General features: G+C 41.7%; 1 protein-coding gene across 3 annotated transcripts in view; it reads left to right on the top strand.

Annotated features, from left to right (window-relative positions):
* The window catches only part of ptpro (protein tyrosine phosphatase receptor type O), a 42,475-nt gene that overhangs the window by 8,733 nt on the left and 12,312 nt on the right, over positions 1-21,430 (top strand). For 2 of the 3 annotated variants that reach the window (XM_085251120.1, XM_085251119.1), the window contains exons 2-16: positions 1,128-1,389; positions 3,507-3,662; positions 4,587-4,739; positions 5,035-5,556; positions 5,635-5,796; positions 5,949-6,145; positions 6,273-6,393; positions 6,506-6,699; positions 6,785-6,896; positions 7,528-7,691; positions 9,128-9,248; positions 10,356-10,492; positions 13,147-13,285; positions 13,851-13,971; positions 15,604-15,672. In XM_085251120.1, coding sequence (XP_085107246.1) covers positions 1,128-1,389; positions 3,507-3,662; positions 4,587-4,739; positions 5,035-5,556; positions 5,635-5,796; positions 5,949-6,145; positions 6,273-6,393; positions 6,506-6,699; positions 6,785-6,896; positions 7,528-7,691; positions 9,128-9,248; positions 10,356-10,492; positions 13,147-13,285; positions 13,851-13,971; positions 15,604-15,672 — 2,630 coding nt within the window. Of the gene's footprint in view, positions 1-1,127; positions 1,390-3,506; positions 3,663-4,586; positions 4,740-5,034; positions 5,557-5,634; positions 5,797-5,948; positions 6,146-6,272; positions 6,394-6,505; positions 6,700-6,784; positions 6,897-7,527; positions 7,692-9,127; positions 9,249-10,355; positions 10,493-13,146; positions 13,286-13,850; positions 13,972-15,603; positions 15,673-17,950; positions 18,035-21,430 lie in introns of all 3 variants that reach the window. The other variant, XM_085251118.1, reaches the window with a different exon arrangement.

Here is a 21,430-nt window from a genome sequence, read left to right as displayed (position 1 = left end):
ATAATCTGCTGCTCCGCAGTCACAGCAGGTCGCAGTGCTTTCATGAAGCTGCTGTAGGCAATCGTGTCACTGAGCTGCTGCTGATCCACAAACAGGAAACACAGGCTCTAACCGACCGATCCGACCTCAGCCGGAGCGCAGCCGCTCTTAGATAAGATACATGGAAACTGACGGCACAATAAATACACAGAACCAAAACACACGAATCCAAGAATTAGTTTGACACTTCTGTATGGTTTTATCATCAGGAAGAAAAAAAAAACTCCTTTAAGGTGGAATCAGCTGACATCTCCTGTTTCAGACCAGGAACCAATCAGTGACCAGTATCAAATAGTGGGTTGTAACTGAATGAAATGTGTGGTGCTGTGATCATGTGATTCAATCAGCAGCGTGACCTTTATGCACACGGATGGTGCTTGGCGGGGAGTCGACCTCCTGATGTCAGATTTAACGAAGGCAGACCAGCCTGCTCAGCTCAGGACAGGAGAGACAAGAACACAAATCATCTTTGCGCTCAGAAAGAAGAGAATAGAATAAAACAGGCCGAGATTACGGGAACTCCGATGCTCAGTCTGAGGCTCCTCTTCACCCAGTCAAACGTGTTTAATATTGGTCATTAATTGATCACCAGCCAATGGGAGCCCTCTCTGCATCCTCAGTGTTGTGTCTTCTCTTTCTCTTTGGCCTGATTCTTAGAGCTCTGGGGCCAAAGCATGATGGGAAATCATATTCATGGACACTGAGACTGCAGGGGGTAAAACTGACGGCTGGCTGTTGGCAAGTGTGAGAGGCTGTGCAGCTTTTGAGCTGTTTTCACTTTTGATTTCTTAACTTTCAGAAATAAATCATGTTCTGTTCCATGTTTCTTCCTGGACTCCACCAGAGCTGCTCTGCATTATTCACAGTTAATAATAATCCTTCTTTATCTAAACAAAGCTGTCTCTTTAATAACCCCTATCCGAGAGCCCACTTTCTTCTGATTGGCCTATTCTGGGAATCCTGTTGAGGGGCAGGATCCAGTGCGTTTGGGCCTCACCAGAGCTCAGCGGGTCAGAGTGAAAGGAGCTGCTTCATCTAAGCTGAAATAAACTTTAACCTCTTTGTTTGCTCACATTTTTCTTTTTCAGAGCATGACGGCGTTCCAGGCGACCGTAAACGACGAAGGTTTGATTGTGGCGACTTTGGATAGCTCAGACCTGCAGGAGAACGTCACGGCGTATGCGGTGCAGATCTCTGGAGAACCTCGAACCATCCTGATCCAGTTCGTAAACACCAGCGAGCCTCTGCTGTACAACGCCTCCTTCCACGGCCTCTGCTACACGGTGGGGCTGCTGCTCAGACGGGGACAGGCTTGGTCCCGCCCCATGAAGACAGTTGCCGTGCTCACGAGTAAGAACCTCTCCAATCACGGGGTTGGGGGTTCAAAATCACTGATTCTGATATTACAGGATCGCACCATGTTTAGCTGCTGGCCTTTACAGGAAATAAACCTGAGAGTCACTGCTTTCCATTTTTAATAACCTGGAACGTCATTTTGGACATTTCTGATGTTTTCTGATGTTTTTAAAACCAGTTAAACGATCAACTGAAATAATCAGCAGACTGTTTTTACCTTCAAATTCTCTTAGCTTGATCATCATCGGTGACTGCAGAAGTCAATGCTGTAAAAGTCTGATTTATCTGGATTATTCTGTAGATTTAAGCTTTAAAAGTGGTTGAGGTTTGTTTAATTGATTATGTGTAATACAGGAGCATACAGGGAGTGCAGAATTATTAGGCAAATGAGTATTTTGTCCACATCATCCTCTTCATGCATGTTGTCTTACTCCAAGCTGTATAGGCTCGAAAGCCTACTACCAATTAAGCATATTAGGTGATGTGCATCTCTGTAATGAGAAGGGGTGTGGTCTAATGACATCAACACCCTATATCAGGTGTGCATAATTATTAGGCAACGTCCTTTCCTTTGGCAAAATATGTCAAAAGAAGGACTTGACAGGCCCAGAAAAGTCAAAAATAGTGAGATATCTTGCAGAGGGATGCAGCAGTCTCAAAATTGCAAAGCTTCTGAAACGTGATCATCGAACAATCAAGCGTTTCATTCAAAATAGCCAACAGGGTCACAAGAAGCGTGTGGAAAAACCAAGGCGCAAAATAACTGCCCATGAACTGAGAAAAGTCAAGCGTGCAGCTGCCAAGATGCCACTTGCCACCAGTTTGGCCATATTTCAGAGCTGCAACATCACTGGAGTGCCCAAAAGCACAAGGTGTGCAATACTCAGACACATGGCCAAGGTAAGAAAGGCTGAAAGACGACCACCACTGAACAAGACACACAAGCTGAAACGTCAAGACTGGGCCAAGAAATATCTCAAGACTGATTTTTCTAAGGTTTTATGGACTGATGAAATGAGAGTGAGTCTTGATGGGCCAGATGGATGGGCCCGTGGCTGGATTGGTAAAGGGCAGAGAGCTCCAGTCCGACTCAGACGCCAGCAAGGTGGAGGTGGAGTACTGGTTTGGGCTGGTATCATCAAAGATGAGCTTGTGGGGCCTTTTCGGGTTGAGGATGGAGTCAAGCTCAACTCCCAGTCCTACTGCCAGTTTCTGGAAGACACCTTCTTCAAGCAGTGGTACAGGAAGAAGTCTGCATCCTTCAAGAAAAACATGATTTTCATGCAGGACAATGCTCCATCACACGCGTCCAAGTACTCCACAGCGTGGCTGGCAAGAAAGGGTATAAAAGAAGAAAAACTAATGACATGGCCACCTTGTTCACCTGATCTGAACCCCATTGAGAACCTGTGGTCCATCATCAAATGTGAGATTTACAAGGAGGGAAAACAGTACACCTCTCTGAACAGTGTCTGGGAGGCTGTGGTTGCTGCTGCACGCAATGTTGATGGTGAACAGATCAAAACACTGACAGAATCCATGGATGGCAGGCTTTTGAGTGTCCTTGCAAAGAAAGGTGGCTATATTGGTCGCTGATTTGTTTTTGTTTTGTTTTTGAATGTCAGAAATGTATATTTGTGAATGTGGAGATGTTATATTGGTTTCACTGGTAAAAATAAATTGAAATGGGTATATATTTGTTTTTTGTTAAGTTGCCTAATAATTCTGCACAGTAATAGTCACCTGCACACACAGATATCCCCCTAAAATAGCTAAAACTAAAAACAAACTACAAACTACTTCCAAAAACATTCAGCTTTGATATTAATGAGTTTTTTGGGTTCATTGAGAACATGGTTGTTGTTCAATAATAAAATTATTCCTCAAAAATACAACTTGCCTAATAATTCTGCACTCCCTGTATATGAAGGAGAATTATCCTCAACATGAGGATAATTCTCCTTAAAAAAACCTGTTGTTGCAAGGATTAGGAAAATGTTATTATTTTTTAAATTTTGCATATTAGACATGTAGTTCAAATAAAGGGCTTACATCTCTGTTCTGTAGTTCTGTGATCGTGATGTTCGACTCAGTTTCGTTTGTCTCCTCAGAGCCGCTTCCTGTCCGCAGCGCTCAGATATTGGACTATAAGGAGGCTCCAGAGACTGGCGTGGTGTTTGAAATCGATCCTCCGACCAGAAACGTCTTCAGCAGAGTCAACATCAGCTACGCTGAAGGACAGGAGCGCCGATCGATGCTCTATAAAGGTAGAACATTTCATTCTGTTTGTATGAGTGGGTGCTATTTAGTGTAATTTAGTGTTTTGTAAACCAATATGAGCCTTCTGCCTGAATGTGAGGACAGTTATTGTAGTTCACAGTCTCACTGGGAGGTGAAGGCACGTGAGTAGCGATAGAAGAATGTGTCTGTCTGAATAAATGCCCGGCCCCTTCCAAACTGAAGATTCTGATTGGGTAGAAATCCTCCGGGGAACTCTGGTGCGCCCTTGCCTTTCTCTAATGGAAAGCATTTCTGAAAGCACGTTATTCTACTTAAAGCGGCTTGAGACAACTGATGTTGTGATTTGGTGTTATATATAAATAAAACTAAATTGAGCTGAACCAAGTTATTTCAAGTTTACCTGCACACACCTCAGTGGAGGCAAATATAAAGGAAAGAGGACCCAGGATTGACCCCCGAGGAACTCCATTTCAATTCAATTCAATTTATTTATAAAGCACCGAATCACAACAACAGTCGCCTCAAGGCGCTTCATATTGTAAGGTAGACCCTACAATAATACACACAGAGAAAAACCTAGCAATCATATGACCCCCTATGAGCAAGCACTTTGGCGACAGTGGGAAGGAAAAACTCCATTTTAACAGGAAGAAACCTCTGACAGAACCAGGCTCAGGGAGCTGCGACCGGTTGGGGGAGTGAGAAGGAAGACAGTGTAAAAGACATGCTGTGGAAGAGAGCCAGAGATTAATAACAAGTATGATTCAGTGCTGAGGGGTCTATTAACACATAGTGAGTGAGAAAGACCAGACCTGATTTCAGCTGCTCCAGACTCATAGTCGCTCAGTGCTTTGGTGTTCATGTCCTGACTGCTGACAGATGTTAACACAGCTCCAGGAATAAAGAGAGTGTTTTTGTGCTAACAGTTTCTTTCTGCTTGTTGTTTGTAGATTTCTACAGGGGGAAGACAGTGTTTAAGCACTGGTTACCGGGGATGTGTTACCGAAACATCACCTTCCAGCTGATCTCAGAGGCCACCGTGTACCAAACTGCACTGGTGACCCACAGTGACATCACTCACACACCGCTGCATCATCGGACAGGTGAGGCCCCTCCCACTGTGAGAGTCCAGTGCTTGCTCTGTACTGAGTAGATTAGATTGGCTCTGAGGCAGACCTTCCTGCATGAAGCTCTAAGTTCTACTTTCAGGAATCGTTGCCTTAGTAAATACAGTGATCAGGTCTGGAGAACATGGCGGCCCGGTTCAGAGGCCTCCAGCGAGGACCTGCTGCCTCATTTTTTTAAACAGTGATGTATGATGAGACGGGAGGAGCTTCGTCTGGCGAGCTGACTAGCCATTTCCTGCTCAGAATAATTCACTCCCCTCTCTCCCCCCAGTGCCCCACCCTCCCCTCAACATCTCCTATAAGATCATCCATTTGAGCCAGAGGGCAGCTCCAGGTCAGCTCCCCGACATGCTCCCACATGATAGTGGGCAGCGATCCCCCCGCCAGGCCCGGGACGTCCCACTGATGGAGGAGCGGGAGGAGGAGGAGACCCAGGCTGAGGAGAATACCTCAGATGAGGTAATAGGAGTCACTTACGCCCCCTTCAACTCCACAAAAGTGTTGACGGTGAGCGCCCCCATTGATGTGAACAACAGCCGCACGGAGGAGGCAGAGCCTTCGAGCTACTGGCTGGATCCGACGGAGCCATCTCCTGCCGACAAGGATGAGGAGTTCGTTAATGGCGTGCTGCCCGAGTACGAAGACTCCAACGAGCCGGGCTCAGCCATGGCACTCCCTGCCGAGCCTTCTGTCCTGCCCACCAGGCTTCCGCCAATCCTTTTGGAACTGCGCTGGCTGCCACCGCGCCCACCCACCAGCTACGACGGTTTCAACGTCTACATCTACAGAGATGGTAAGCAGGAAGCAGCTGAATAAAGAACATCTCAGATGTTCCCGTGTTGACATCTGAACCTCTCGCTCTGCTCCTCAGGTAACTCGACAGAAACAGCGACGGTGGATGAAAGCACTCACGAGTTCTTTACAGAGTTAACAGAGCCGGGAATATACCGTGTGCAAGTGACCACACTGAGCTCGTCTGGAGACTGCGAGTCCCGAGAGAGCAGTGGCGACACTGCCTTCACCTTCTACCTCAGTAAGTGTACAGGAAGTGATTATGGCGCATGCAGCAGCGTGTGGCAATAAAGGATGGATTCAATCAAATGCATCTTTGTTCTAGTGTTGTCATTGTTAACGTAATCCACTTCCTGTTGACCTGCTCCTTCGCTGGTTTATTAATGGTTACAGGTCCCAGCGGCGAGCTGCTGGAGGACCTGCGAGAGCGTCCTCAAGCTGTTAGCGTCAGGCTGCTGGACTCGAGCACCGCTGCCATCTCCTGGGCGCCATCGTCGCAGAACCACAATGGGAGCCTGGTGTCAGTGGTTTCCACCACCTGCCTGAAGCCCAGCCTGAGCCAGAGGATGGAGAACGCCTACTGCAGCGAGGTATGGCACGGCACTCATCACTGGCCGCGCACCGCAGATTGAAGCTCACACAGGGGGGGGGTCTTTTGAATAAATAATAAAAAAAATTTTTTAATACATATATATGTGTTTAACTATATAATCACAGGAAAACTCGACGAGTGACATCATCACCAACCTGACGCCGGGTGCTCAATACCGGGTGGTCGTCTATCACACCAATGGACCCCTGATCAGCCCGCCGTCGGAGCCCGTCATCATCGATATCGGTGAGCGTCACTTTATCACTTTATGCGTCTTTTTCAGTCCCACTTCCTGTTCACTGCTCCTGTTCTTCCTGTTCCACTCTTAAATCCCGCCTGTGTCGGTGTGCTGTGTCAGAGCCCACCGGCGTGCGCGAGCTCACCGTTTACCCCCTGAGTCCAACGGCGGTGATCCTCAGCTGGCAGCGTCCATACCACGTTGCCTTCAGGAAATACGTGTTGCAGACCTTCTTCTTCAACCCCGTCACGCTTGCCTCTGAGTGGACCACCTACTACGAGATCGCCGCCACCGCCTCCGTCATCGCCTCAGTGGTAACCAGTCTGTCTCCGTCACAGGAAACATTTCATGGCACCATGCCACGTCCACCTCACCGTATTTGTCTCTATTTCCTCTCAGAGGGTGACTGACTTGCTGCCTGCCTGGTATTATAATTTCCGTGTTTCCATGGTGACGTGGGGTGACCCACCGCTCAGCTGCTGCGAAAGCTCCACCGTGAGCTTCGTCACAGGTAATGCCTCACCGCTGCAAGGACGCTGCGAGGGAGGCTGGGCCAGGATCCAGCAAACACACTTAGACTTAAAAATAGAATAAATAGACTTTTAAATTTGTTTTTACTGATTTATTTAGTTTTTATATAAAGAGACATTTAGACACATAATTTCAAGCCATTTTTTCTTCATGAATATTTTTTATTCTTCTGTATTCATCCATCAGCTCTAAAAATAAATAAAAAATAAATTAAGAAATAAAAACATGCAAAATTAAAACACATTTTAGTGTTCAACATTTTAAATTTTTTTTAAAATTTTGTTTAAATATTACTCAATTTGGTCACTCCCTGAAATAATACAATAAATATACAATTTAAAATTTATGCATAAAAATAGAAATAAATAAAATAAATGCATATTTTTAATGATCTAATTCATTTTGTTTTTATTTTATATCTTTTTCTGGGTTTACTGATAATGCAGCTCACAGATGAAGAACAAAACGCATAAATTTTTATTGTTTCTTACGTTTTTTTTTTTTAAATTTTGGCTTTTATTTGCTGATATTTCTTGTGAAGATCCAGACGGCACATCTTTAATGTGTCTGCAAACGTATGATGCAGGTCTCCTTCCTCTTCCTCCTCTCAGCTCCCGAGGCGCCTCACATCTCCTCTGTGGATTACTCTCATGGCGTTCTGTACGTCCGCTGGACATACGGCGAGCTCTTCATTGACCTGTCGCACTCAAGGATGCTGCACTGGCAAGTGGTCGCTGTCGGGAAGAAGGGACCGGAGAAGACGTACTCCGTTGACGTGAGTCCAGACACATCTGTCTAGGTGTTCACGACACTCTGAGACACGTTCTCGCTGTTTTAGGTGTATTTGTGCGTTTGTGTGGTGATGAGTGTGTCTCCAGCAGCAGCTCATTATTTCAGGGTCGAGCGGAGCTGTTATTGACTCTCTCCTTCGGGTTGGTTCGATGGTCTGATTAGCAGCAGGAGAATGACCTGCAGACGTCGCTGCTCTACGAGTCCAATTACCACCGTAGCCTGAGCTCGCTTCTGTGATCAAGTGTCTGAGGGTCCCAAGCCATGTTGGAGGTTTAATTGAGAGTGTATACAAATGGCGTGTAGATGTCAACTATATTCAGGATGTTAAGCAGTCTTCATTTCTACTAGATTGCTACTAATAGTTCTGATAAATGTGTAAACAATTAAACCAGCTTACAAAAACACAACAAACAAGAGAAATGTAACTTTATTTTGAAGAATTTATGTGAAATAGAAATCTCAGTAATGAGCATTGACCTCGGGGACTGAAACCAAAAATTACACTTCCTTTTCCAAATGTGGTCAAATGTGTATATAAAAGATGAGCATAGCCACCATGACATCATTCATTAGTTTTGTTAGCATTCTGGGCGCCAGCTCGTTGTTTTCTGTTTCTTAAAATGTTTGTTTTGTTTGGATAAGAGGGTGGAATGCTAAGTTATCATCTAATGCTAGCTAACTTGGTTAGCATTGTTTAGCAAAGTTTGTCTCTATAATAACCTCACAGCAGCTTTATTATTGGTCAGATAATGTCATTAAAAATGCTCCAAAAGACTCCAACAACACAAACACAGTCCAGAGGTCCAGTTTGCTAAATGTAAGCCTAACTGACAGCTGGCAGCTACAGCCACCTGTCAGTCAAAGAGGCCACACCCCTAATGATGTAACCTGAGAGTTTCTGCGGACTCCATCACTGCTGGGGCCTCTGCTGGAGGTTAGAGGACATGGCTTTGCAAAGCAATGGCTAATGTCACATTGGTGATGTCCATCTTTTATATACAGTCTGTTCGGTCTTTGAGGTTGAATGTAATTTAAAATTATAATTAGATATAAGAGTACAAAGACTGAGTCAGCAGGTCTGCAGAAGTTTAATGAAGCTTCCACACTCAGAGCTGATCATTTATATTTAATCGTTAGTTCGTGGTGGAAGCAGACGGTCACAGTGACTAAATGGAGACACAGACAGCTGTGAGGATTTACTGCAGGGATATTTTTAGTTTTATTCAGGGCAGATTAAAAAGATATTTTAGGAAAATACCTGCACTGTTAATCTTTCAGCAGCTCCGCGTGGGACAGAGGCAGAGCAGAATATGACCCTATCAGATGGAGGAAGGGGGCACTCAGGACTGACTGTGTGCACGCTGTTCAAGTGTTATTTACATGTGGTTTACGTGTTGTTTACATGTGGTGCTGTGTCAGGTGACTCGGAATGTGATGCGGGCAAGCCTCCCTCTGCCTCCTGGAGACATCTACAACCTGACGGTGACGGCATGCACAGAGCGCAGCAGGAACACGTCCACGCCAAACATCATCAAACTGGGTCAGCGAGTATTCACTGCAATTAACAAAGATATAATAACTCTAAGAAAAACAAAGAATACAAAGGTATTCACTGCTAACAGACTAACTCCCCCAAAGTTCCCAGAGTGCTTTTTCAAAAGAATCATCCCAGTTTTCTTGAGAAAGCATAAATGATTTATATTAGTACACTATAACTGAACAATATTTTCACCCCACTGAAAGGCCGACCTTTAACTCTGTAATTCTCAGAGCTGTAAAATTGAGTTAAAGGGAGGGTTAGCTTCTGGATTACACTCAGTATTAAACTCCAGTAAAAGTTTGAGCTGTTGCTGAGAAAGCATCACGCATTAAACCAAAGAAATCACTTTAGACCTGAGAAAAGGAATCAGTTATGCTCATAAAGCAGGAGGTGGATTTAGAAAATTATCAAGTTATAATGTTGAGTAATGAGGCTGCAGACTGAGAACAATTCCACTTCTGCAGAAGAGACACCTTCGTGTCAGACTGAAGTATGTTGAGGACGATCTGGGGGCAGATCTGGAGGAACCTGAGAGGTTCTCCAAAGCAGAACGGGCTGGGATCATTTAGGAGATGAGTGTGAGACACTGAGCAGGCTTTTTTTTTTTTTTTTTGGAATACTTTAGTTCCTGTGTGCAAATTACAACAATGTAAGCATCCAAAATAAAACCAGGATGTTTGGAAGAGCTGTGCAGCACTTCTTTTTCATGGGGGTAAAAATTCTGTCCTTGTGATAGGATGACGTATAAAACGTGTTTGCTGTTTCTGTCAGTTTGTAGAGAGATAATTGAGAAAATGAAACACTGGGCTGCAGGAGTTTTAAAACGTGAAGGATGTAAGTGGGAAAGACGTCTCGGTGCTGATCGCCGCGCGGCAGCCTCTCTGCTTGTTAATCTGTGCTGTGGGTCTGAGGTCAGACTCACAGAGTGAACATGAAACTTCATTTTCTCCACTTCCCCTTCTGAGCGTATCAGACTATTTCAGTCCTCCTCAGAGGAAGTGCGGGGTCTTTAGCAAGCTTCGGCTCGGCTCGGCCCTGCAGTTCACCACTGCAGTTCGTCCTGTACTGTAAGCTCTCGTGAAGGGTTTTCACTGCTGTTTCCTGCAGAGCCGGCTCCTCCCAGATCGCTGTATGCCGTCAACGCCACTCACTCGTCCGTGACTCTGCTGTGGACCGAGGAGGGAGTGGTCGACTATTACCAGGTCCTCTGCAGACCCAGCAAAGCCAGCAAGGAGCAGCTCAAGGTAAAAGTGCTTCAGCCATGCTCTATATCAGCTTTCATTGCCTCAGCTGCAGGTCTGAGACGATTAGGAAAGGATTACAAAAGAGCGAGATTACAAGTTAGTTTCAGCTCTGCAAGTGTTTTCTGTTTTAACTCATACAAATTCATTCATTTCAAAGATTTTTCTATGTTGTTCAGACATTAAGTCAACCAAACTTTTGTTAATTGTGAAAATAAAAATGTGATGCGCAGATAAATCAATAATAAAGGAACTACTTTTGTGTTTTGCTGATCTGAAAGTTTCTGAGATAATCCCGCAGAAATGTGGAAGTTGTTAAACATGAGATGAGATGACATGCTGATGAGAAATAAACCAGACAGATCGAGTGAGGACCGAGGATCGATCCCTGGGGAACTCCAAGCCTCATTTTAGCTGCTACAACTAAAAAGTTCGATTTTTGCAAATCAGATTTTAATTGCTGTAGAAACAAAGAGGAGGAATGACAGAAGTCGCAGACGTTTTCTTCGAGCATCAGCGTGAATAAATTCATTGAGGCTCTCTCAGGCTGGTGAATTGGTTTCATATTGGCCACATGGGATCTGTATTAACAGTTTTCTGATCATGTGACCCAAAGAATAATAAAATGCAGTAATCAATAATCCCAAACTGAAGCTCCCTGAACACAGTAATGAACCCGGACACAGACACAGGGGACCAGGTTTGCAGAGATAACGAGCTGCTGATGCTGAACACGTGTTTTTACCTGCAGGCTTGAAATTTAGTTTGTTCCCAAGCTAACGAGCTGGATGCCGGCTTTAATTAAAGAACTGAAAGTGTGATCAAAGCTGAAAGCAGAATAGAGTGAGTTCACATCTAAGGGAGATGGTTGATTGTTTCCTTCTTTTATTTTAGCTGTTTAAAACTTGAGAGTAGACTGACTCAAAACAAACTCACACAAAGCCTGAAGTCTGCAGTAAAACATGATGACATGTCATGAAATGCCTGGGTCTTGTGGTCGGGGTGTCCTGCAGCGAGTTGAAAAGCTTTCATGGTGTCTCGAAATGAATCAGATTATATATAAAAGGATGAGTCAGCGTCAAATTATAGGAGGTCCAAAACTCGAGCTCTTCAGCACCATAAACCAGTTGAAACTTTTCACTTTCAGTCTGAGACCAAACTCAGATCTGTGAGGACTCTGATGTGATTGGTTGCATTTGACCCACACCAGCTGAGGTGGAGAGAGCACGATCGGCCTGATATTGTTGGGACAGTAAAACAAGATTATTTTTATACAGCTGGCGTATATCCCTTTAAGCAGTTAAATAATGACAAATGGCAAACAATTGGGAAATCTGTTGTTTCGCATCTGAAAGGAAAAAAATCAGCTGATTTCTGATCAGATTTTTTGAGCGTCTGTCAGTCTTAAAGTCTATAGGAGAAGAGTTTAGAAAACATGGTTTTCTTCCCGTATCGAGCTTTCATCCCTGACTGTGTTTTGTTGTTTTTTAACGTCCTTTCAGTGTAATGGCTGGTTTACCGTCTGCAGGCGGAAGTTTTTTTTATCATGAAAGCAAAATGATGTCCCAAAGAGCCGCTCAGCACCTGTGTTTGCTGGTGCGAGTTGGTGTTTATGTGGATCAGTTGCAGCTAATCTCATTAGAAAGCTTAAAAGTGAAATAAATCTTTTATTTTGGAAATAAATCCTACTTTACTTTTAAAAAGAGAGAAAAAAATTTTCTGCCTGTGATGCATTTGGATGATTTGACCACAACCTCTCGGGTCATCTGCACGTTAGAACCCAAAGCCTCTGACAGCAGGAAACTTACAGCTGTTTCCAGCTGTGCTCCAAAACAGCTGCTTTTGGAGTCATCAGACAGGTTTTTTCTGCAGATGATGAAGAACATGGTGAAGGAGGCGTGTTTTCGTTGTGGATGGCTGTGGATCACATATATGTGCTGCGTGGTATCTGTGGGATGCTGTGAGTTTGTACAGCAGCTGACTCGCTAAGAGAACATTTTTGATATGAGTCCAGCTTTCAGGTAAAATAAAGGCGAATGACTGCAGGGAGGTTAGCAGGAACTGGTGTTGGAGGTCTGGACCTTGAGAACAGAAACTTGGTCACATCCATGGTTCCATATGAAGAGGTAGGCGATAAAAGGAGACTAACAAAAAGGATTTAGATAGGCCTAGTGCTGCCAAGGGTAATTTGGCAACACGTGTGCAGAGATGCAGGTCAATAAGATGTCTGATCGTAGAATGGCAAGGAAAGCTTCAGGCTGTTGTTAATGATTCAAACTTGAGTGCACTGCTCGGTGGTTTCTGTCCAGTGAGAAGTCTCTCGTTTGACCAAATTTAAAATTAGAGTTGCAGAAACAGGAAGTGCCACGTAACCATGGAAATATTTGGGAAAATTAAGACAGTACAATTTTCTTTAGCTTCTTCTTTTTAAACGTCTTGACAGATTTAGCAGTGAAGCACATACTGGAACCAGGGTTATAGTAGTAACAACAACAAAACACCAAAGAGTTTTGGAAAATGTGAAATATGTGGTCATAAACAAAAATACAGTTTTAGTGATTCAGTCTTACTGCTCAGCACCAGGCTGGGGTCAGCAGCCGCTCAGCCCTTTGTCTTTATCTGGACTACAAATCTGACCTCTTCTTCCTCTTCCTCAGGCCCTTGAGCCGCAGACCTCCACCTCCCACGTGGTCACCATTTCTGGTTTGATACCATCGTCCAGCTACAACTGCACCGTTACCAGCTTCAGCTACAGCACGCCCAGCAAACCCACACACATCAGCGTCAGCACCGTTGGTAGGTGGCACCATTTACCTGCACCGTAGGAGGGCAGTGACTGTCTTTATTTGAGCCCTGAAACATCTTAAAAGTGAAAACTGAACTAAGTGCAGCTCTTTAATTTGAAGATTTAAAATGTTTTTAGTCACTCCTGCAGGCAGTAAAGTGAACTGCAGCCACTGAGGGTGAGTGTGACATGAAGAAGATTTGTGCTGTGGAGCTGAGCTCAGTGAACTCTTTCCAGCTGCTTGCAGCGACTCAGTGAAACGTTTTGGTGCCGTTAGTCACAGAGGAGCAGCAAGCTCATTGGTTAGCACCTTGTCATAACAGGTGTTAACCAGTGAGTAAGGATTGTGAGATCCACCCCTCTTTCAACACAACAAGAAGCTCACAATTTCTATGTCGATCTTTTATAGTATATCTTTGTAGCAAAGTACAGTTGGAGGCCACCCGCTTGATAAAAGAACTTTAATGTGAAAGTACCATACAGGAAGGGTTCTGTGTTGAGAAAACTGATGAAATCGGAGAGGACTGTGCTGAGAGGTAACAACGTCTGTCTGTGCGTCTGTCTGTATATCTGCAGCCAAAGAGATGAATCCAAGCGTTGCTGCCATCTCGGCTCTGGCTGTCCTCAGCATCCTGCTCATCAGCCTGCTCGTTCTGTTCCTGCTTGTGCTGCGCAAGAAACACCTGCAGATGACCAGGTAACTCAAAGTCAGCACAGCAGCAGTGCCCTCTGCTGTCACGCAGTCATCTGTTGTTCATTTGGCCTTAACAGCTTCACTCTGTGTGACAGTTACAGTGTTTGAGATACAGTGTATGAGTTTATTGTGCATGAGTTGTAGTGTATGAGGTTAGTTTCTGTGTGCATTTCTGCAGCAGATCCTGCAAAAAAAACAAAACAAGCATGCGTCCTGAATGTCTTGTATTTGAAATGCCCATTGAGATCAGTTTATGGACTTTATTCTAGTTTTAAGAAAAGTAAAGTCCTTCATTTAGAATAGAAATGATGGAATTTGGATCACAGTTATTGGAGTTTATGAGCATGAATAATCTTGGAGCTTCAGAGTGATTCACAGCTGAATTTCTGAGGAAATAACTGAGAGGGTGTCTGCATGCTGTACACTAATCTGTAAAGCGGTCAAGCTGTGGTCTGCTGTGGTCAGCCGTTAATGCCCAGCTAACTGGCATTCATAATTCACAACACCTTTTTTTCTTAGAGTCATGACACGCACGAGTTAGGACGCAAACTACTTCCTCTTGTCAGGAGGCTGAGCGGCATGGGCGGTGTTTACGAGGCACTTTATAGACCTACACGTTATTGAGGAAGCAATATTTACACAGTATTACACTGTGTGTACTGTAATATGTGTGTTTTACAGATTTATAGAATAATGGTATTCTCTTTTGTACTAAAATAAAATACTGATTTTTTTGAATGTATCTTAATGCTACATCTCAAATATAATGTGGAAAATAAAAAATACTTGTATGACAAAAATAAAAGATTTACTTTTTTAACATAAAAATTATGAAAAAAAATCAATTTAATACAAAAGTTAGAATGAATACATTTTAAATCAGTTTCTACTTTGCACATTCAATTCAGGAGTTTTTGTATCATATTTATGCAGGATATAAATGCTGTGACATTAAAATGGTGCATTTAAAAATGTTGACGTTAATTTAAAATTAAATCATATAATTTTTACTCAACAGTTTTCGTTACACTTACGTTATAATTCAGGTTTTTTAATGTAGGTCAGACTACAGACGCACTAGAACCTTTTTAACATTGAGTAGTGTTTTTTAAATGTGTCAAAATAATTGAATGCAAAAGTTAACATTATAAAATTATAAATTAATAGTTCTACATTTAATTTTATGTGGCCAAAGTCGTTAAAAAATGTAATGTAAAGCATTAATAAACATCAGTAAGCAGAATTATTTCAAATTTTTCACATGAGCCAATCAGAATGCGGCATGCAGACTTTTACTAGTGACTCACATGCAGAGGTTAAAATGTTTAAACTGTGTTACAAAGTTATGATTACCTTATGATCGTAACTTTACCCTGCATCATCTCTCCAGTTATTCTATCTTTTTCATTTTTATTTTTCACCTTTTTGAATTTTTATTTTTTAAAATGTTTCTAAAATGTTTGAGCAAAGAAAGTCGTTATTTTCCGATGGCTTGATAAATTCTTTACTTCACTGTAAATTTTCTTTTCATACTCACTTCACAGCTTCCTCCATTTCCTTATAAGTCATCTATAATTTCTGAGTTCCTCAAACTGAGCTGTTCTCACCACATGTGCTTTTTAATTTCTGTTTCAGAGAGTGTGGCGCGGAGACCTTTGTCAACTTCGCCTCGTTTGAGAGAGACGGAAAGCTTCCATATAACTGGTACGAGCTTCGTCATGTGTTTGTTCATCTTCAGATCACAAATTAAGCGTTCACGCACGGGTGGATGTTGTTTTAGCTTGGATTTTGAGTAATCACACAACCTCGGTTTGGATGTGCAAACACCCACGAAAGACCCAATCAGAGGCAGATTAGCAGCCCGGAAGGGGGATTGAAGAGGCAGATTAGGGATTTGAACATATAGGCACAGATTATAGCTCATCTGTGGTGCTTTATACAGCTTGAGGTGACGATGACCATGATGATGATGATGACGACGACAAAGAGCTCAGCACCCTTGCCTGCTTTGTTTGGACCAGCTGAAATGGGGTGTTTGATGATGATGAAAGCTTTGAATTTCCCCTAATCTCAGATTAAAAGGACAAAATGTTGCTTTTTGAGTCAGTCGTGTTAATTTGTTCAAAACAAGAAAAGATAATTCAATTTTATTTCTCCTTTAAAATCAAGCAGAAGAGGCAAAAAGTGCCTGTTTTTAAACTGTGAAGTGGCTGATGGATCAGATTCAGTCTCACATGTTATTTCTGACAAACATTTGGAGATTTGTGATTAATATAACAGCTGAAAGACGGTCAGTTAAGGCAGAACCTTGGCTTCCATCTGCTGTTGTATTTGACCTTCCATCACTAAATGCACATTTCCATCAGAGTGTCTTCTTCTTCTTGATGTGATGGTGCAGTTTGCTTTTAATGTGCATGTGGACAGACTCACTGTGTGATGTCACAGCAGTGTGGATGTGATGAAAACGCGATGCCCCCACTGATGCTCCAAAAGGAAATTCTTTCAAGAGCATTTATCTGAATATATCAAGTTTTAAAGAACTAAATGATCCCTTTTTATGTTATATAACAATGGAACCACTTAAAGAAAAACAAAAACCACAAACAGCATAAAAAATAGAGCAAAACAATATAAATATGATGTACAGTTAGGTTATTTATAGTTGTAAAATATGAAAGGTATAAGCAAGAAACACATCATGATGAACAATTCTCCATATGTTTTGTACAATGTTATGTTTAATTCTGATTGAACTCTTTATGCCTTGAAAGCCTAATAGGAGTTCTTATATGAACTGAGCAGTTTCTGTCATATGTCAGGCTGCTTATTGCGCATCAGAATTTAGCAAAGGTGGTCTCTTCCAATGGACCTACTCTTGGAGAAACCCAAAAATGACTGTAATTGTCATCAAACCACCTCTTCATTAATATACACTGAAGTGTAGAAACTTGCTACACCTCAGGGGAGGTCGTCAAATGTCATGTTTGTGGGGGGAAAAACTTAAGGAAGATAAGTCTTAATGTAATTAATGTAATTTACCTTCTAATTAACCTGATTTTTATGTGAATTCTTTGATTGCTTTCAACAAATCCTGAAAAAAGTCCAAAGCAACCAGTGTAAAACCAGTATGGTGTACCTCAAAGCTCACTTCCTGGGATATTCATTTTTTAAACTCACAGTTTTACACTTTTATGACATAGGTTAGATAATTTTATTAGCAAGAAGGTGATGCAAATATTTTTCAATGATAAAAATTGGAATGAAACTAACCGTGTATTATCCAGTGTATCTAGCCGGCTAAATGTTTTCTCATTTTTATGAACAAGTCAGCAAGATAATTCATCCAGTAAGTTGTTTTAGTATTAGTTTTAGACTTAGTTTTATTACTTGATACTACAGAGACATTTAAGTCTGTGGCAATAAAATGTAGAAGTTTGACATGACTTAAATTTTAATGTTTGTGCTCCCGAGCTTCATCAAGAAAACTCAGGAAAACCCAGACGGACAAAGAGGAGTTCATAAATGTATCGGCATCAGTGGGGTCATTACCCAGGCACCACAAATGTAAATGAGATCATCAGGTTCATAAAGGTGGCTGTCACTGCCAAGTGACAAACTGAGAACTGTTTATACATGGTGTCGGTCCTGGCTGAGGGTTGCATTGTGGGATGGCAGGGAGGACGCAGTGATGTCACAAACTCAGGCTGGGGGGTTGTGTAAAAGAAACAGAGTGACCATTGACGTCCAGCAGCATACAGACTCCTGTTGTCCTCCAGAGACACAACAGGACACTCTCTGAGCGGCTGCATGATGCATTAACTCTGTGTTCAGCACTAATGTGAAGCTCTTGACGCTCTGTGCCTCTTTACTAATGGAGCACCATGTTCTGTCCCCAACCTATCACCCCCCTCGTGTCTGTTTTTTTTTTTCATTTTTTATTTTTTATTTTTTTTATTCTTGTTTTTATTTGAACCCCCTTCAGGCGAAGAAGTCTCTTTGCCTTCCTTACCCTACTGCCATCCTGCCTTTGGACTGACTATCTTTTGGCTTTTTATATTAATCCTTGGTAAGTAAGCACTTGCTGGCCAAAAACACTGCACTTCAGGGGCATGTCTAAGCAGAGCCACAGCCGACAGTATTGATCAGAGACACTGTTTTACTCTCAAAATTAACCAAAGTGAGGAGTCACGGATCACGTCTGGATCCAGAGTTCACAAATAAGTCTGGTGGTGTTTTGTATGGAGTAAAACAACAATCCATTTGTCAGTGTGATGTACCTCAGGGTTTACATCATTCATATTTTCTATTTTTAGGTCAATATTTTTTTTTAATATCAATTACAAAGAAAACCAAACTATTGCCAACAAAACAGTCCTTTTCATTCGTCAACAATGGGCCACATAAAACAAGAGAAGTGAGAGATTACTGGGTCAAAAGCTTTGATCCTTCTTTGTAGCAGTGAAATAACTTCTGATTGGCTATAGGTGTTTTGGTGCATTTCAATAGGGAAACATTGTGGTTTGGGTTAAAATAACCACTTCATCAAGTTTAAAATAATAACCACAGAGTTAAAGTAGTGCAGTGACTGTTTTGGTGGTTGGTAGAAAACAAATAGCCATGTCCTGTTTAAAAGTACAACATTAATAGACCTATCCAACCACCTTGAGCTCCTCCCTGAGTTTTATCCATGCTTCTATAGCCAAAATACACTCATTTATCTTTTAAGAAACTAGTGCCTTCATTGCATACCACGCCTGCATAGGGATGGTGTGGCTGAAAATGTCCTGTGATGGTTCTCTAATTCTAGCAAATTTACTTAGATTAGATAGTGAATCTAGTTTTTCACAAGGGTTCATTTCAAGGCCTGTGTTGTTTTTCCAGGACACACTCATTTAATATGACTGAATGAAGTAGCCTAATTGCAAAGCCATTGTCTTCTTTTGCAAGTTTAAAGTGAATTAAAACCAAAATGTAACAGGTTTCTTCAATAATCCATGCTCCACGTCGCCACCAAGCTTCAGGATATTCAGTTTGGTACTTATTGTGTAAGAACCGCTACCTCAATTCAGCACAATACATAGTTTATGTTACAAATGCACCCAAGATCTATTTTTCTGTCACCAGGGATTTACTGTTTTATTTATGCATGGCCTTTAGTCCTCAAATTTGAATACAATTTTGGGTGTGTGTTTATAGCATTATGTTACACTTAATGCACACAAAAATTCTAACTCATCAATTTATTTGGGACTAAACCAAAAAACAAATGTGATCATTTTTAAGTTATCTAGTATAATCAGCTGGGATTTCTTACTATTCATGTTTACTAATTCATGTTTATATGTAGATGAATATCAAATAAAACAGTCAAATAAAAGAAAAAAAAACAAGAACAAAATATTATCTTTAGATGTATAAATAGATCACTTGCAATTCTGCTTCTGTGAATATGAAATCTGGTGTTCCTCAGGGATCCATTTTGGAACCCTTTAGGTTTTTTTGTGTTATAAATTATTTTTATTTGTAATGTTTTCTTTAGTGTTAGTTGCTAGCAGGAGACAAAACTCAGTGTTGGATTGGACATGTGACTGTTTGTTGACAAGAACCAAAATATATCAAACTTAATATATAAAACATCACCAGACTTTTCTTTAGCATTTTGACACTTCATTTTGAAACTACAGGGAACTCCCGACATAAATAGGTAGTCAGATGTAATTTCTGACATGTTAAACTTTGTCTTGCAATGCTGTGTCTGTGGTTACACCTTCAAAGTCACATTGAGTGTATTTCTACTAACATGTTGGATGTACTTCAGCATGAAGCGAACTCTCGATGCTAACTCCGGCTTTGGTGTCTGCATGCTCCCTGTCTCTCTCTTTGTGGACTTTCTCTTTAGAAGTCTCTTTGTTACTCAGTTGTGATTTCTGTTCTCTCATAGATTGTAGATGTGATGTGCATGTTGATGGATCAAGATGAACTAGCGGATTGTGTTTTAGCGTCTCCAGATTTCCTCCCACTTGATGTTTGAAAACTTGGTTGTAAACCAAGGAACTTTCAGGACATCATGAGTGATTCAGGGGGAAATTTGGCCCAATTTAACACAATTTGTGTTAAATGGTTGAATGTAGATACAGAAGTATGAAGAGCAAAAATTACAGAAGATGCATGATTGTGGAGAAACTTAATGGCTCAGTCACACTAGGGTGAAAATAGGATGGCAACCTCCTTGACCTCCTGGGTAATCCAGAGGTTAACTGTGTAACACCTTTAATCTGGGCAATCACAAGATGACTGTACAGGTCGCCTGGTAGGAAGCAACCTGTCTTGAAACGGTCGTATTCCAACTCGGACTGACTGCAATCACTCTCAAAAAAATTGGAGAAGATTGACAAATAAGATCTTGATAATGTATAAATGCAGACAGATTGCCAATATACTGAAGTCTGAGTCAGTCTGCACTGATAATTGCAATTCGTCTACAATCCATCACTTTGTAATAAGGACCTCAACTCAATTGGTTGCCAGCTGATTATAATCTGATTATATTCCTACAGAAAAGCAAGCTTGTGTGTACAAGTAAACTGCTGTGTTATTTGTGTTATTTTTAAATCTATGAGATGAATGTGTTTGTTTTACTTTCTGTGTTTGTTGATTGCAACAGATTTGTAATTTAAGCAAATGTATCCCAGTTAATTGCCGTATTATCACAGACAGATTGCATGTTATTGCCAACTTGACCCAATGTAATTGTAAACTGGTAGCAGACTGACTCCATCTTTTTGTTGTTTTAATGCTGTGTTGACACTTTGAAGCCAGCAACTGACTGAATGGTTGCAGACCTGGTCCCTTTTTTCCAAAGCAAATTTCCAAAGCAAATTCAAAAATTATTTCAGAGGCAAGGCAAGTTCATTGCACACTTTTGCAGTAATTAAGGTTGTGCCATGGTTTGTTTTCCTTAGTGTGACTGTAGCATTAAGCAGGTAGCAGATCTAGATGAAGACGATACTTGTGAGCATGACATTGTCTTGCTTTGATGGGTCGACTTATTTTGAAGTTCTGCTTTGTTGGGTTGGACCGATGCTTGGGTTCGGTACTGGCGTTATATGCAAAAGTGATTTGTGTGAATCTATCTTACTGAAGATAGACCATAACCATAACCCTAGCCCTTTTATTATTGCGTAGATATATGACAGAATAGGAACCTCAATAAGATTTCAGTTAGGCAAAAATGTCTAAAAACTACAACCCATCTTTTATCTGGGACTAAATCCAAAACAAAATGACTTGGTGCTTTTATGCAATTCAGTAAGTGACTGGAATAATTAATGTACAGTTTAGTTGGAAATTATCTATCGGAATTTCAGGACCAGGACCACGCCTCCAAACATGCTCCTTCCGGTTGTCATCTATATAGGTTCCCCCAGTTCTGCAAGCTGTTCATTCTGGTTTACGTGCCCCA

This window comes from Mchenga conophoros, linkage group LG17 (assembly GCF_057382185.1).
Source record: "Mchenga conophoros isolate Kocher_MC1m ecotype Shallow Benthic linkage group LG17, M_conophoros_male_GT1.1, whole genome shotgun sequence".
Taxonomy (NCBI): Eukaryota; Metazoa; Chordata; class Actinopteri; order Cichliformes; family Cichlidae; genus Mchenga; species Mchenga conophoros.
Note: the sequence above shows the minus strand (reverse complement) of the source record. Positions and strands in the feature narration are given on the sequence as shown.